This window comes from Nicotiana sylvestris, chromosome 1 (genome assembly GCF_000393655.2).
Source record: "Nicotiana sylvestris chromosome 1, ASM39365v2, whole genome shotgun sequence".
In the NCBI taxonomy this organism is placed as follows: domain Eukaryota; kingdom Viridiplantae; phylum Streptophyta; class Magnoliopsida; order Solanales; family Solanaceae; genus Nicotiana; species Nicotiana sylvestris.
Window position 1 is genome coordinate 76,110,055 of NC_091057.1, and position 17,353 is coordinate 76,127,407.

A 17,353-nucleotide genomic window follows, 5' to 3' on the forward strand; every position below is an offset into this window, starting at 1 on the left:
GCTCAAGAATGCTCTACCAGCTGAAGTATCAACATTAGCCTTCACTCTATCTATCAGACCCATGTAAAACTGCCCCAACATCTGGTCTGGAATACCGTGGTGTGGACATATAACCAACATCCCTTTGACTTGTTCCGATGTTTCTTGCAATGTTTCCATTGGTTTCTGTCTGAAGCTCAAAGTTTCATCAATTTGCTGAGCAGTCTTATTAGGTGGATGAAACTTATTCACAAATTGCTTGACTAATTCTTTCCAAGTCATGATGGAATTAATAGGGAGTGAATTTAGCCAAGTCTAGGTAGCACCTATCACTGAAAATGGAATCAGCAACAACTTTATTGCTTCCTGCGTTACGTTGGGCTACCTTTGAGTTTTGCAGATTGATAGGAAATTCTTCAAGTGCTATTGAAGATCTTTATTGTATAACCCCTAAAATAGTACCTTGTTTTGCAACAAGTGCAACATGTTGTTTGTGATATGAAAAGATTCGGCCTGTATCTGCGGGACTAATATCGCTGTGGCCAAATTCTCTACTGTGGGTTACGCCTAGTCATATAGAGGAGCCTCTGGCACAAGAGGCGCCACTACCTGCGTATCTGGGTCTACTACGTTATCCCCCATGTCTAGTTCAAGTTGTTCAGTTGATTGTTGTTGTTTGTTTTTCCGGTTGGACCGATTCAAGGCCTTGAAAACTTTCTCAGGATCTGATAATGCTTCAAATACTTCACCAGTTCTCGATGAGTTTCTAGGCATGCACCTGTACAACCAAGTTAACAAACGTTAAAATTTTAATGTATGGATTGAAAATAAAGAAGACTGACTACACTAAGAATTTTTGTATTTCTTTCAACTATAATTGATAACACCGTTAATTCCCCGGCAACGACACCAAAATTTGATCACGCCCAACTATGCCTTATAAAAGGACAAGCGGTCATTGCAAATATAATCCGGGTATTTAGCCCAGAGTCAAATCCCACAGGGAATTAACCTACCAATTACTCTTGTCAGACTCACTAAATTCTCCATAATCAACTTCCCAGATATTTTGAGTAACACTTGGTGATATTTCTACTAACTATAACTGAATAAATTAAGTAAACTAAACGCTAACTATGACTGAGTTGTAAACAAATAAGAGAAGGATCTAAGGTTATGATTTTCCCTATTGATGGAATCCCTTCCTGTTATGTTTTACATAGATTTGCCTAATTGTCTCTATCAATCATGAGCACTCTTACTACCGTAAATCTCTCCCGAGTAATTACGACAATTTACTAGACGCACTCTCCCGAGTTACGCTAGCTAGCTTTTCTTACAGCTCACTTAGATCGCACCCAAGGTTTCGTTATCCCTAGTCCCACCTTTAAACTCTCAGTTATTGATTCTTCATTTACTCTGGGAGTGGTGTTGTTCAACAACTACCTAAATATGTACTCTCTCCTGAATAATACATATTAAATAGGCACAGCTAATTGAGGATCCTATCAATTAACTACAACAAGAACGTAATTGAACAAATAGAGATTAAACCGGGCAAACTATATTAACACAACAAGAAGTTCATCCCTTAACAGGTTCCATCAAAATCCTAGACTAAATAATTAGCTACTTATAGCAAAGCAAGATAAAAATATAGAATTATTCATAATTCGCAAGTAATGATAACAAGAAGAAGATTGAAAAACTCTAATGGTGTCTTGATCTTCTCACACTTGTTCTTGCCTCCAATTCAGTCTAAAAACAAGCTTAACCTTAGCTTGAGCGAGTTTGTTGAGCTTATATAGGGTTAGGATAAGTTTTCCACGATTTACACTTAAGTCCCCAAATTTCTGGGCAATTCCAAAGTCGACCGCGACCGCGGCAGAACGCAGCACGACCGCAATGAAATGCATCAGTTCTGCCTCACTCGTTTGGCCTACCTCATTCCAGCTGCGGTCGACCACGGTCGCAGTAGCCTCTTGTCCATCCATCTTTTGCCTTTTTTCTTGCTTATTTTCATTTGGGTTCTTCTTGATTGGCCTTATATCCTGACTCCAAAATACTCCATAGTCTCTTCTAACTTGGATTAGTTCCTACAAAGCAAAATAATACTAATTAGAGTATTTTGTTATCATTTTGCATTTAAAACAACAATAAAGTATGGTTCATTTAGAGTGTAAATAGTGTCTATATAGCCACTATCAGTAAGCCTTCGCGACGTTTCAAATTCAGTAAAACTTGAACCCAAGACATTTGGTGAGAGTGAAGCTATTGAATTTCAATTTCTGACAATTTAAAGGGTCTTACAATATCAAGGCTTCCACACCAAGATACAAAAGTTTTGGTGAAGTCGCGCTAATTTGGATATGTCGGCATATCAGAAACCCAAGTCAGCTTCAAACTATCATCTGAAACTATCCTTAAGGCATTAAATTTTACATTTTGGATATGTTTTAGATTTTGAAGTTTAGTTTCCAAGAAATCAAGTAGTTTTGGATTTCAACGTGCCTACTTCAAGATACAAAACTTTTGGCGAAGCCGTGCAAATCTGATATTGTCGGTATGTCAGAATTTAGTATTGACTTCGAAATATTATCTGAAACTATCCTTAAGGCATTAAATTTTGCAATTTTGATATGTTATATATTTGGAAGTTAAGTTTTCAATAGATCAAATGTTTCATGATTTCGACATTCCTACATCAGGATACAAAACTTTTGGTAAAGTCATGCAAATATGAAACTGTCGCCGCATCAGAATTTAATATTGAATTCGAACTATTATCTGAAACTATCCCTAAGGCATTAAATCCTGCATTTTGGATATGTTATAGATTTGTGAAAGTTAAGTTTCCAATAGATCAAACAGTTCGTGATTTTGACTTTTCTATACCAAGATATGATTTTTTTGGTAAGACTGCGCAAATCTAAAATTTTCAACGTTGTGGAATCTAAAGTTGGTTTCAAAAAATATTATCTGGGGCAATTCTGAAGGTGTTTGATTCTAAGTTTTGTATATAGTTTAGATATTAAAGTGTAATTTTCGAGAAATCAAACGGTTCGTTATTTGGACTCTCGCACGACAAGATATGAATCTTTTGTTACAAGCGCGTAAAGCTGAAAAATTATGTGACTAAGATAAAAGTTGGACAATGTAAAGCAAAAGAGAAGCTAAAATATTTAAGCCCTCGAAGTTTCCAAGTTGAAGTCTTCAAGTCCGTCGGTCTTCAAGTCTGTCGGTCTTCAAGTTGAAGTCTCAAAGTTGAAATCTTCAAGTCCGTCGGTCTTCAAGTTTCAGTCTTCAAATTCGCTGGTCTTAAAGTTGAATTGTTTAAGCCCTCCAAATCTTCAAGTTGAAGTCTTCAAGTCTGCTAATTTTTCAAGTTGAATTTTAAAAGTCAACCACTCTTCAGGTTGAAGTCTACAAAGTCCGCCAAATCATCAAAGTTTTCGAAGTGTTCAAGTCGATGTCGACTTCGAGTTGAAGCTTTATAACTTTCTAATCTTACGGTGAACATATAAATCCCTTTGTACCTTAAGTTGGCCTCTTCGTGGGTTTGTCCTTAAAAGGAACTATAATTTTTATTGAGAGTAATCGCTCTGATAGTCAGGCCACACTGAGAGTAATCTCTCCGATAGTCGGGCCACCTTGAGAGTAATCTCTCCGATAGTCGGGTCATTTTGAGAGTAATCTCTCTAATAGCTTAGCCACATTGAGAGTAATCTCTCAGATAGTCGGGTCATTTTGAGAGTAATATCTCCGATAGTCGGGTCATTTTGAGAGTAATCTCTCCGATAGTCGAGCCACATTGAGAGTAATCTCTCCAATAGTCGAGCCACATTGAGAGTAATCTCTCAGATAGTCGAGCAACATTAAGTGTAATCTCTCCGATAGTCGAGCCACATTGAGAGCAATCTCTTCGATTGTCGGGTTACCTTGAGAGTAATCTCTCCGATAATTGGGCCATGAGAGTAATCTCTCCGATATTCGGGCGAGAATGAGTATCCATCCTTTCACACCCTAAGATTGTGTTCTTCATGCATGGATCATCTCGTTAAACAAGAACATATCCTCTTGTTTAACCTACAAAAAAAACGACAAAAGAAGAAAGGCACAAGAAAAGAAGAAGAAAAAATTACCTTCGCGTTATTGCTTCGAGTCCGCAAAAAAATAGACTCTAAGTGGTTTGCAAATACTGCAAACTGATGCTCACAAGTTGGAGAGTACGTACCTTGTATAGATTTCTCAAAGCAGCTGGACGGAAATCGATTTCAATGTGGGAAGACTTCTACCGCCTTTTGATTGGCACAATTGGTTTTCTAGTGGGATTTGGTTTAGTATGCGTGTGGAGCTTCTGTCCAAAGGCAATATTTTGCCTAAGTTAAAGGTAAATATCAAGTATAAAGAAAGGACAAATCCTACGTGGCAGCTATATATGAGCCTCTTCGTCAATTAAATGTTGTAAAAGTGAATATGTGACTATGACGAAGTTAAAAGCAAAACGCATGTGCAGACTTTCTTTAAATCATTCACAGCACATTTTAAATCCATATAAAGGATTTATATGTGTTCTATGTGTATGCTATTGTCCCCAGATACTTCAAGCCTAGTCTCGGATATTTGATGATCTCATACTCCGACAAATGTTGAAGTAGGGGGCATTTGTATGCATTTATATTTTATTAGATTTAAATCCATAAAATTATTTGGACTATATTTTTGAATTAAAGATATGTTAGTTCAAATAAATTTATTGGGCTAATATAATTAGATTAGTTATATATGTCCAATATACATGGATTAAATAAATAAGTCCAAATCTATTGGGTTAGCCTATATAATTGGGCTGCGAATGATGAGCCCACTTTATTAGGCCCAATATGTCATCTTCCTAGAGGCCCAGTTTGGTGTCACGTGTTAAATGATGTGGCACGCCAAGTCAAACGAAAGAGCCAATAGGGTCGTGTCAGGTGTCAAAATGACAAGGCATGTCAAGCCAAATTAAAAGGCCAATGAAAATGTGCCACGCGTGTAAGTGACATATTCTAGCCAATCAAATACGGCCTTGTCACACTTTAATTTGATTGGTCGAAAAGAGTTTGTTCTTATCATAACTTTTCCCTCCCATAACTATAAATAGGGGTTTTTATAACCCAGAAAAGGCACCAGAAGTTATAACAAGAAGCAAAAGAGAGCTCGTGGATCAAACACCGCAAATTTCTCTACAAGTTTCAGGCTTCAAGCAACGAAGTTCAAGTTCAAGAACGAAGAACAAATCAAGTTCAAGCTCAAGAACAAAGAACAATTCAAGTTCAAGATCAAGAACGAAGTCAAATCAAATACAAGGCCTTCAAGATTAAGGCTACTTGTCCGTGATAAAATTCGTGGCAATAATCAAAGTGTTCGCGACGGATAAATCAAATTAAAATTCAAGATCAAGCTCAAAGGCTCTTGAATTTATACTGGAAAAGTCGAATCAGAGGAATCATAGAGATTGTACACTCATATTATTTAAAATAAAATACTACGATTGCTGCAATATTTTTCGGTCTTGATTTTATTTTCTCGACGCAATTTATTGTCTACAGTTATCTCTCACTTCCATAGACTTTTGAATAAAGAAGGGGACAGAGACATTGTGCTCGGGGAATTGGGGCACTCTGGAAGTCACCAAGACTTTAGGTTTTGTAGGCGTATTAAGGCTAAGGAGGTCGTGAGAGCTATGTGCAAGATGAGTAGGGGCCAGCGACCGGGCCAGACGAAATTCCGGTGAAATTGTGGAGGTGTGTAGGTAGAGCAGGCTTGGAATGGTTGACTGCACTATTTAATGTTATCTTAGGACGATGAGGATGCCAGATGAATGGAGGTGTTGTACAAGAACAAATGTGATATGCAGAATTGTAACAACTACAAGGGCATCAAGTTACTAAGTCATACCGTAAAAGTTTGGTAGAGGGTGGTGGAAGGAAGGTGATATTTAGAATTGTAACAACTATAGGGCCTCCAGGCATCTCCAAAGAACCTCCCTAGGAACCTTGTTATATGATTTCTCTAGGTCAATAAACACCATGTACAAATCCTTCTTCCTATCCTTGTAATGTTCCATCAACCTCCTGATAAGATGGAGCTTCCGTAGAACGACCCGACATGAACTCGAATTGATTGTCGGATATAAACACTGCCCTCCTCACCCTTCCTTCCACCACCCCTCTCCCAAACTTTCATAGTATGACTTAGTAACTTGATGCCCCTATAGTTGTTACAATTATGAATATCACATTTGTTCTTGTACAACGGTATCATCGTACTCCACCTCCATTCATCTGGCATCCTCTTCGTCCTAAAGATAACATCAAATAGCGCCACAGTTAACCATTCCAAGTCTGCTCTACCCACACGCCTCCACAATTTCACTAGAATTTCGCCCGACCCGGTCACTGGCCCCTACTCATCTTGCGCATAGCTTCCACGACCTCCTCAGCCTTAATACGCCCACAATACCTAAAGTCTTGATGACTCCCGGAGTGCCCCGAGTCCCTTAGCACAATGTCTCTGTCCCCTTTTTCTTACCTCACTGGTATTTATTGATAAGTGCAGTTAAACAAAGAAGATTTTTGATACTTAAAATATTAAACTAATTATAATATATTTGTGACTATAAAACTTTTGAAAGTTGTGGCCATAAATATGTCATAACATTTCTATAATTTTAAAATCATTTTATTAAGGTACAATGGTAATTTTAAAGTTATATATTTTGTAAAATCATTTTATTAAGGTCATAAATATATTATTTTTTCCATAAAAAAGGTAATAAGAAAATATTATTGCATAAACGGAGAAAGGGAGGGAGTAGTATTTTCATCGTTCTTCTTGAGAAATACTTTAATAATTTAAATCAAAAATTGAAAATATAACTTCATATAGAAATATTTTTTATGCAAATTGCGAAGACTTCTTCCAAAGAACATTATCAGTTGTAGAGCTTCCGAAGCTCTACTACTCTTCCCCGCATAGTCCCCTTCTCTTACGTTACCTTCACATGCCATGGCCTTAATGACCCACCCAATCACCCCCTCACCACCCCACCCCACCCCCACCCACCCATCACCACGCACCACCTATCCACCTCCATCTCCAAAGCCACCTCCCTCACTCAACTCAAACAAGTCCACACCCAAATACTCCGCCAGAATTTGTCCCATTCCAGTTCCAATTCCCTCCTTTTCCAGCTCATTCTTTCTTCCAATCCTTTACCTTCAACCCTTCACTACTCCCTTTCCATTTTCTCATCCACTTTGCAAAGCCCTCCAAAAACTCATCTCATCAACAAGCTCTTTCGCGAGCTTTCGCGTTCTAAGGAATCTCAAAATGCGTTCTTGTTTTTGGAGAATGGTAGGAGGAATGGGTTGGAAGTTGACAGGTTTAGCTTCCCGCCATTGCTGAAAGCTGCGGCGAGAGGTTCTGCGTTGCGTGTAGGGGTGGATCTTCACGGGTTGGTTTGTAAGCTTGGGTTTGATTCTGACCCGTTTGTTCAGACTGCTTTGCTAGGGATGTATGCATCCTGTGGACAAATTCAAGATGCGCGGTTGGTGTTTGATAAAATGTCTCACAGAGATATTGTCACTTGGGATATAATGATTGATGGGTATGCTGTTCTTAATTTAATTCTCCAAGATGGTTAATTCTTTGGAAAATACTTAAGGGTAAATTGAGTTGAAGTTGAAATGTTTACTAGGAATACTTTAGTTTTAGGACCTCTAATTGTTCCAAAAAAATACTTATTAAGTAATGGAATATAACGGACCTAGATGGAGTGGAATAGATATTGAGGATTCATATGCTTGATATGCTGAACGCCACTGGTGAATTCAGGCATACTCGTAGTTGTTGTTGAATCACTTCAAGTTTATGCATTTTCAAATTTGTCGAGTAGCACGTATGTCTCATGCTATGGTTTCAGAATTGTTAATTAAAAAGCAAATGATGTCTTTTAAGCTTATTAGTTATAGCTTGCTGACATTTTGTGCTGTGTGTTTACAGTTACTGTCAGAATGGCCTTTTTGATGATGTATTGGTGCTATTGGAAGAGTTGAGAAGCTCTAATTTGGAACCAGATGCAAGAGTTTTCACCACCGTTCTATCTGCTTGTGGTCGAGCTGGAAATTTATCCATTGGGAAAGTGATTCATGGGTTAATATCCGAGAATAATATCATTGCTGATTCTCGTCTGCAAACTTCTCTAATCAGCATGTATTCAGGTTGTGGCTGCATGGATTTGGCTCAGAATTTGTATGACAAACTGTCACAGAAGAATTTGGTGGTATCAACTGCCATGATTTCAGGCTACTCAAAGGTTGGGCAAGTTGAAGCTGCACGCTCTATTTTTGACCAAACGACAAATAAGGACTTGGTTTGTTGGAGTGCTATGATATCTGGCTATGCAAAGAGTGATCAACCTCAAGAAGCTCTCAAGTTACTTGGCGAAATGCAGGCATCTGGAGTGAAGCCTGACCAAGTAACTATGCTAAGTGTTATCTCAGCCTCTGCGAATCTCGGGGCATTGGATCAAGCTAAGAGAATCCATTTGATTGTTGATAAGTATAGATTTCGAGAAGCTTTGCCTGTAAATAATGCCCTTATTGATATGTATGCCAAATGTGGGTCTCTAGAAGGCGCAAGAGGAGTCTTTGGTCGAATGCGAAGGAAAAATGTCATTACATGGACTAGTATGATTAGCGCATTTGCTGTTCATGGAGAAGCTGAGCAGGCCTTAATGCACTTTCATCAAATGAACTGTGAACAAGTGAAGCCCAATTGGGTTACATTTGTGGCTGTTCTATATGCTTGTAGCCACGCTGGACTAGTTGACGAGGGACTGCAGATCTTCTCGTCAATGGTGAATGACTACAAAATCACACCTAAACTTGAACACTATGGTTGCATGGTGGATCTTTACGGCCGAGCGAATCGACTCAGGGAAGCCCTAGAGATGGTAGAGTCTATGCCTATGGCTCCAAATGTTATCATTTGGGGTTCATTAATGGCTGCCTGTCGGATCCATGCTGAGTTTGAACTAGGGGAATTTGCAGCTAAAAGGCTTCTCGAGTTAGATCCTGAACATGACGGGGCTCATGTCTTCTTATCAAACATTTATGCTAAAGAGAAAAGATGGGAAAATGTCGGGGACGTGAGGAGACTTATGAAAGACAAAGGCATATTGAAGGAACGGGGACACAGTAAGATTGAAATGGACCATGAGATACACGAATTTTTAACAGCTGATAAGAGTCATAAGCAAGCAGATGACATCTATGAAAAGCTAGATGAGATAGTTTGCAAGTTGAAGCAGGTTGGTTATGCTCCAAATACCAGTGTTGTTTTACTTGATGTAGATGAAGATGCGAAGAAGGATGCGGTTCTTTTGCACAGCGAGAAGTTGGCTCTTTGTTATGGGCTACTGAAAAGTAATAGGGGATCGCCAATACATATAATTAAGAACTTACGGATCTGTGAGGATTGCCATAACTTTATGAAGTTGGCGTCTAAGGCGTTTGAGAGAGAAATTGTTGTAAGAGATAGGACTAGATTTCACCATTACAGAGATGGCTCATGCTCTTGTAAAGACTACTGGTGACAGCAAGTTGTGAAATAGAATTAGCCGTAAACTACATTGTATCATATTTTCCTCATTTCTCTTTAGCATTTAAAATTCATCATCTAAGTGCAGGCAGAGCATTTCTGGCTACATGGGATATAATATTTACAGTTGAAATCGAAATGATGCAAACATTGAATATTCTCAAGGTTCAAGAACACCAAAAATATAAAGCAAAAACCAGAAGATCTCATAAGGGATGAGAATGCTTTCCCATAAGAACATCAGAAACCCCAAGCTCTGTTTAGGTTGGAATCTGGAACCTCTCTATTGTGAAATCACTGTGCTGGCTCGTGAAAGCAGACAAAAGCCAGAACTGCTGTTTCAACTTTTGAACTTCTCTTGTCAGCCTGAACTTCAAAAACTCCAATGCAGCTGAAACCAATTTTCCATTTTCAGTTAAAGGGCTTTGACTATACTCTAGGATCCATGTATTTGGGTCCAATTGCACAGCAGAAGCACTCCATTTTTGTTGGGTCCATGAAGTATTAGACTCTCTAATCAAATAACCAATCTCCCCATTTGACCACTGTTCACAAAACGAAGAGGAAAAGAGCAACAAAATCTTAAGTTGATGAAGCAAACTCAAATGTCAACTAAAAGAAGACAGAATCAAAAACATAGTCGAACTTCGGGTACCTCAGTGAGTCTTCCTGATAATATGGCATACGAACGCACAGAAAATCCGGCTGTTAGCAAACCAGCTGTTTGCAAAGGCCATCCCCAAATGCTCAACTCTTCTGAAATGGACTTGTACAATGTACATCGCGAAGTCAAAAGCAAACCATCCTATAATTAAGTTACAAGTCAGACTTACTTTTTGAAATGAAGCAAGAATATAACATATAACCATAAAAGCAATAATCCAGCATTTAAGAAACATCACTAAGTGAATATTTACATAGAATCAACGAAGACAAACAATCTACTAGTATTTATGAAACAGCACCAAGTGTGTGTATATACCTGGTTGATTTTCCAAGTAGAATTAAGAGGGCTGCAACTTGACACTTCTTCATCATCAATTAGACCTTCAAGCTCCTTCTTCAAGAATACCAATCTTTCATTACAATCACTGAAACCCCATGATTTTTCACTCAAATTCCTAACAATTTCAGGTGACAATTCAGGCTGCAAGAACCCAGAAACCACCCAAGATAGCCAAACTTCCAACCCGAAAACAACGCTCAGCACAAAAACCAACCTCGCCAACAAAACCCCAAAACTGAATTCTCTCTTCTTCCTCTTCACCTTCTCATGAAAGTTCATTCTTGCTGTGGAATCAAGCGTAGGGGACATGGAGGAGGAAGAAGAAGCACAAGTAGTGTTGCTCGATTTGGGAGTCGAAAGAGTTGACGAGTCAAAAGAAATGGGGCTTCTTGGAAATTTAAGGGGCTTAGAGCTCTTGTGCATGCTGTTAGGCATTAGATCAAGGGTCGCATTGAAACTGGCTATGCAAATTTCGCAGTTGCAGTTGGTATCTTTTCGACATCCAGGGAAATAATAGCTGTCTTTGGTTTCAGATTCCATGATGATGCCGGTGAAAGACGATTTCACGCAAGACTTTGGAGTTGAAACTGGAGTTGATTTCATCGTGTTTTTAGCTATGAAAATACCCAAAATCTGATCTTTTGTGGGTTTCTTGGTTTGTTCGGAAGGGGAGTTGGTTGAAGTTGAAGAAAAGATATATGGGTGTTTGAAATTTGAATATAACGGTCATATCGTCCGGAAAATATATGGGGTATAAGTAATGACACATTTACCCCCCTTACAGATCCATTTTCTCACTTTGAACATATTTTATAAACAAAATTTATGGAGAGAATCTAACTTTCTTTTCATGGAATTAAACCTAAATATAAGGGGATTTTTTTTTTTTTGAGAAATGCTTATAGAGCTGTATTTTAATGGTTACAGAATTATGCTAATTGATAATGTGATGCTGTTAGTACTACTATTACCATATAGGTAATGACGAGATGAAAAAGTTTGGAACCCAATAGATAAGTCAATGTTTTCAAAAATATTACGATAGACGGAGAAAATAATTTAAATTAAATAATTATAAATGTATCTTTTGGGGAGGTATATTGCTTGGTCAATTTGTCCCTAATTCCAGCAGTCCTGTGATCAATGTTTACTATATCCCCCTACCAGATTATTTTTGGTGGTCAAAAGACTATAGTTCAGACTGAAATCTTATGAGTTAAAATATAATTTGTTAAAGACTTGGTAGTTATGTTAATTAACAGGGGTATTTTAGTCTTTTTACTCTTATCACACACGTGATTCGTGTGAGAGGATTTGTATAAAAGCAAATATTCTGTACTAACTGAGTTAGTTTTGGAGAATAACATAATTCATCTTCTTCTTCATTTCTCTTCTTCCTTCAGCTATGTTCTTCTTCATTGCATGCAATTGTGATTTAGTCTAGATCTCTACTCAGATTTTGTCATGGTATCATAGCGGGCGATTTGAGATTATATCAAGGATTTCAAAATTTCAATTGACAGCCATTGTTGAAGCTTGATCTGGTCTGTCATGGCGGAAACTCGAAATCTGCAAATTGATCACAATCATCCACTATTTTTACAACAAACAGACATTCCTGGAATAGCATTGATTAATATCAAGCTTACAGGACCTGAAAATTATGCATTGTGGAGCAGATCGATGAGAATGGCATTGTTGGTAAAAAATAAGTTAGGGTTCATCGACGGAGCCTGTTTGTAAAGCTCTTACAGAGGTGAATTAGGGCATCAATGGGAACGAAGTAATTCTGTGGTGCTCTCATGGATTGGTCTCACTGTATCTGCTGAATTATAGCCTAGCATCATCTACGAATCGGATGCGAGGAAGGTATGGAATGAATTTAAGGAACGCTTTAACAAATCAAACTTTACTAGGTTTTATCACTTGTGGACAACAATAGGAACTCTAAGGCAAGGTACAGACTCTATAACAACCTATTACACTAAAATGAAGGATTTGTGGGATGAAATGGATCTAATGGTACCAGGAGCTGGGTGTGATTGTGAGGAAACTAGACCTTTTTAGATCAGTTCAAAAATTTACGCTTGTTACAATTCCTTGTTGGCTTGAATGAAAGTTACAATCATGTGAGAAGTCAGATTCTTCTGAAAACACCTGTATTGATTGTGAATCAAGCGTATGCACTGTCGGTTCAGGAAGAGAGTCAACGTACACTTAGTATAGCTAACTCAGACAAGGAACCTTTAATATGCTAGCTGGAAGGGGACAGAGTTTCAAGGCTACAAGAAAACCAGGTCTCAATGTGATTATTGTTGTTACAAAGGTCATTTGAAGGAGAACTTCTATAAGATCATAGGTTATCCATCAGATTTTAAAAGCAAGAAGAAGCCTCAGAACACTAGAGTGAAAGGATATGCTAATATATCAGTAGGAGAAGGAGGAAGTTCTGATACTATTTCTCAGATGCAGGGGCATTTCTTCACAGAAGATCAATACAAACAACTGCACATCCTGATCCAGGTGAATGTCATACCTTGATGGCAGGTATAACTTCTTTTTTGTCCAAGGCATTTAACTATGATTGGATAATAGACACTGATGTAACGACCCAGCCGGTCGTTTTAAGAATAAACACCTCGATCCCCTATTAACTACTTTTCCCGTATTTATTTTTTCTATTTTGATTTGCCGGGATATTTGGTTTTGAGTTTCGGAGTGTTTTGGGACACTTAATCCCTAAAAGAGAGCTTAAGCTTTAGAATTTGGACTATAGTCGGAGCAGTGTGAAGATGACCTCGGAATGGAATTCCGTCGATTTCGTTAGCTCCGTTGGGGGATTTCGGGCGTAGGAGCATATTCGGATTGTGTTTTGGAGGTCTGTAGCTTATTTAGGCTTGAAATGCTGAATGTTGAATTTTTGAAGTTTTCGGTTCGATAGTGAGATTTTGATATCGGGGTTAGAATGGAATTTTGGAAGTTGGAGTAGCTTCTTAGTGTTGAATGTGACGTGCTTGCAAAATTTCAGGTCATTCGGACGAGGTTTGATAGACTTTTTGATCGAAAGCGTAATTTGAGAGTTTTTGGAGTTCTTAGGCTTGAATCCGATGTTAAATTGGTGTTTTGATGTTGTTTTGAGCGTTACGAAGGTTGGAATAAGTTTGAATGATGTTTTAGAATTAGTTGGCATGTTTGGTTGAGATCTCGGGGGCCTCGAGTGTGTTTCGAATGCTAAACGGACCATTTTTTGACTTGGAGAAGGATCAGATTTTTGCTGGTTTTTGTTGCAGAATTTTCTTCATCGCAATCGCGTGAGGAAGCTCGCGATCGCGAAGGCTTAAATGAGGCAGAGGGGATTTTGTTCTACGCGATCGCGGGAAAGGGAGTGCGAATGCATAGTATTGGCAGGAGTTGAATCGCGAACGCGTGGGCTACGTCGTGTTCGCGAAGAGGAAAAAGTGAGGCAACTGAGGAGTGGAAGATTTTCTCTTCGAGATCGCGTGAGGTCAACCGCAATCGCGTAGAGCTGAGCAGTGCAACATCGAGATCGCATAGGGTTTATTGCATTCGTGTTGGGTTATTTTGGGGGTCAGCAAAGTTTCTCTTCGCGATCGCATGGGAGTTTCCGCGATTACGATTAAGGACGCGTCTGGGCAATACATAAAGTTCAAAATCGAGGGTTTTGAGTTCATATCACAAAAGTGAATTGGGAGCTCGGTAGGAGACGAATTTTAGAGAGATTTTCGGAGGAAGTTTGCGGGTAATGATTCTTAACTCCGTTTTGCTTATAACTCATTAATCTAATCATGAATTCATCATCTAATTCGGATTTGGGGTGAGAAATTGGAGAAAAAATTGGAAAAGTTCTTAGACCTAATTTTCGAGTTTTGATTGGGGATTTGACATCGAATTTGGATAATTTTGGTATGGTTAGACTCGTGAGTGAATGAAGGTTCATAATCCGTAACTTTTACCCGATTCTGAGACGTGGGCCTGGGGGGCTTTGTGGGCAATTTTCTTAATTTCGCGTGTTAGCTTCAAATTAATTAGTGAAATTAGTTACTTGAAGTTATATTTATATTGTGCAATTGAATTTGAATAGATTTGGGCCATTTAGAGTCGAGTACTCGTGGCAAGAGTATGGTTTCGGATTGATTTTTGAGCCGGTTCGAGGTAATTGGCTTGCTTAACCTTGTGTGAGGGAAACTCCCCTTAGGATTTGGTATTGTTGATATTTGAGATGCCTTGTACGTGAGGTGACGAGTGCGTACTTGTGCTAATTGCTGATAATCCTGTTTTCATTAAGTAACTATAACTGTGTTTCCTTTCCTGTTTATACTACTTGCAATTTAAGCCTACTATTAGCTTAGGGAAACATATCTAATTGACTTAATTGCTTTACTTGCTCAAACTGCTTTATTTGAATTATGTGCAGCATGCTAGGTTAGAAATACCTGTTTACCTTGGTATGAAATTTGGATTGAACTGAATATTCTCCGTGTTGCTGCTATGTGTTTACTTTAGGACTACGGGACTGTATCCCGGGAGATCCCCTTACATGTTTACTTTGGGACTATAGATTTGTATTCTGGTAGATCCCCCTGTACATTATATTGGAACTACGGGACTGCACCCCGTAGATTCCTCCAGTACTGGGTATTTACATTTAGGACTACGGATTGGGATTCCGCTAGATCCCCGCGCACTATAAGTTGGACTACGGGACGATACCCGGGAGATCCACTGAATATTTATATTTGTAGACTACAAGACAATATCCCGGGAGATCCCCGGTTGTTATTTCTATGTTGAGTTGTATTCCTTCTGTAATTATTCTGTCTCTGTTATAGTTGTTGTTACTCTTATGATCCTGTGTTACTTCATACTGTTAGCATTTAATTATATTGTCGTATTCTATACTGTTTTACCTCGTTTTCAGCTATAATCAGTAGGGCCCTGACCTTCTTCGTCACTACTCGACCGAGGTTAGGCTTGGCACTTACTGAGTACCACTGTGGTGTACTCATGCCCTTTCTGTGCATGTTTTTTATGTGCAGATCCAGGTACTTCGACTCAACCCTACTACCCTTGAGACGAGGCGATTTTACAAAGACTTCGAGGTATATCTGCCGCGTCCGCAGACTGAGGAGTCCCTTTCCATTATCTCTTATAGTATTAGCCCTTTTGTATTTACTTTTGTTTAGACATTCTGGAGTTAGACACTGGTAGTTATTCAATAGCTTGTGATTTCATGAGATTCCAGGTTTTCGGAAGTTGTTCAGTTTTTGAGATCTTGTATTAGTATATGCCGAGCGACATCTTAAACGTTTCTATATTTGCTTATCTTCAGTTTTTATTAGTTTTTCCGCATTTTGTTTTTTTCCCGTAATTGTTAGGCTTACCTAGTCGTAGAGACTAGGTACCGTCACGATAGTTCACGGAGGGAGAACTTGGGTCGTGACAAGTTGGTATCAGAGCTCTAGGTTCATAGGAGTCATGAATCACAATCCGGTTTATTCGAGTCTCGCGGATCGGTATGGAGACGTCTGTACTTATCTACGAGAGGCTATGTAACTGTTAGGAAAATTCTACTTTATTTGATTTCCTTGTCGTGCGAGATTTTTGATATCACAATTCTAAACTTCTGTCTTCTATTCTCTCACAGATGGTGAGGACACGTGCTAACAGAGATGATCAGGCACCCGCGCCCCCTACTGGAGCTGTCAGAGGTCAGGGCCAGGGTAGAGGCTGAGGACGCGCACGTGGTGCAGCCAGAGCACCCGCGTGAGCTGCCACCGAGGTGCCACCAGTAGTTCCAGCCAGAGTCCAGGCACCTGATACGCCTACTACTACTACCACTCCAGCTCTCCAGAAGACTCTTGCACAGTTCATGAGTATGTACACCAGTCTGGCTCAGGCAGGGTTGCTTCCCTTGCTGCAGCTACATCTAAGGCCGATGGAGGAGCACAAACTCTCGGCGCCCGCACTCCTGAGCACCAAGTGCATGTTGATCAGGTCCTAGAGATTATTCTTGTACAGCCTGCAATCCTAGATCAGCCCGAGGATAGGGCAGCAACTTCTGAGGATGAGTAGCTGAGGCTTGAGAGGTTCAAGAAGTACAAGCCTCCTGTATTCAGTGGTCTAGCATCAGATGATGCTCTGGGATTTCTAGATGAGTGCTACCGTATCCTCCGTACCATGGGTATATCAGGATCGAACGAGGTTTCCTTCACTACCTTCTAGCTTCGAGGATCCGCTTATGAGTGGTGGCATACCTATGAGTTAGACAGTCCGGATGAGGCAGCTTCCCTAACTTGGACTCAGTTTTTAGATATGTTCCTGAGAGAGTATGTTCCTCAGAGCCTCAGGGACGCATGGCGCGCAGAGTTTGAGCATTTGCGCCAGGGTGCTATGACTGTCTCGGAGTATGCTGTCCGTTTCACTAGCTTGGCTAGACATGCACTACAACAAAATGTATTTTTTGCGGCAATTATTTAGTGGCAATAAGATAATCGCCGGTAATTAATTCCTTATGTCAAACTGTTAGTGGTTAATATAAATTAGACGGAAAAAGCTACATATTTACCGGCAATTAAATGAAATGGCTAGTAAAATAACAAACTTTAACTTTTTAATCTCCAAAAGCAAACCCTATATTTTTCATTTCCCTCTCTATTACTCCTCCCGCCTCTGGCTTTTCTTCTATAGTGTTTCTCTTATTTT

The 17,353-nt window shown here is 39.2% G+C and overlaps 2 protein-coding genes across 2 annotated transcripts; one reads left to right on the plus strand and one right to left on the minus strand.

The window, feature by feature from the left end:
- The first annotated feature begins 317 nt into the window (after window positions 1–317).
- On the plus strand, window positions 318–9,663 carry LOC104220482 (pentatricopeptide repeat-containing protein At4g14820). The gene is made up of 3 exons (XM_009771361.2): window positions 318–437; window positions 7,215–7,630; window positions 8,026–9,663. The coding sequence occupies exons 1-3, from the start codon at window positions 318–320 to the stop codon at window positions 9,617–9,619; spliced, it is 2,130 nt and encodes a 709-aa protein (XP_009769663.2). The 3' UTR covers window positions 9,620–9,663.
- An 88-nt stretch (window positions 9,664–9,751) lies between these two features.
- LOC104220480 (uncharacterized) lies at window positions 9,752–11,317 on the minus strand. Its single transcript, XM_009771360.1, has 3 exons — window positions 10,607–11,317; window positions 10,280–10,429; window positions 9,752–10,169 (listed from the first exon to the last, which is right to left on the minus strand). Exons 1-3 carry the CDS (start codon window positions 11,231–11,233, stop codon window positions 9,885–9,887), a joined length of 1,062 nt encoding a protein of 353 aa, XP_009769662.1. The 5' UTR covers window positions 11,234–11,317; the 3' UTR covers window positions 9,752–9,884.
- Window positions 11,318–17,353: the final 6,036 nt, after the last annotated feature.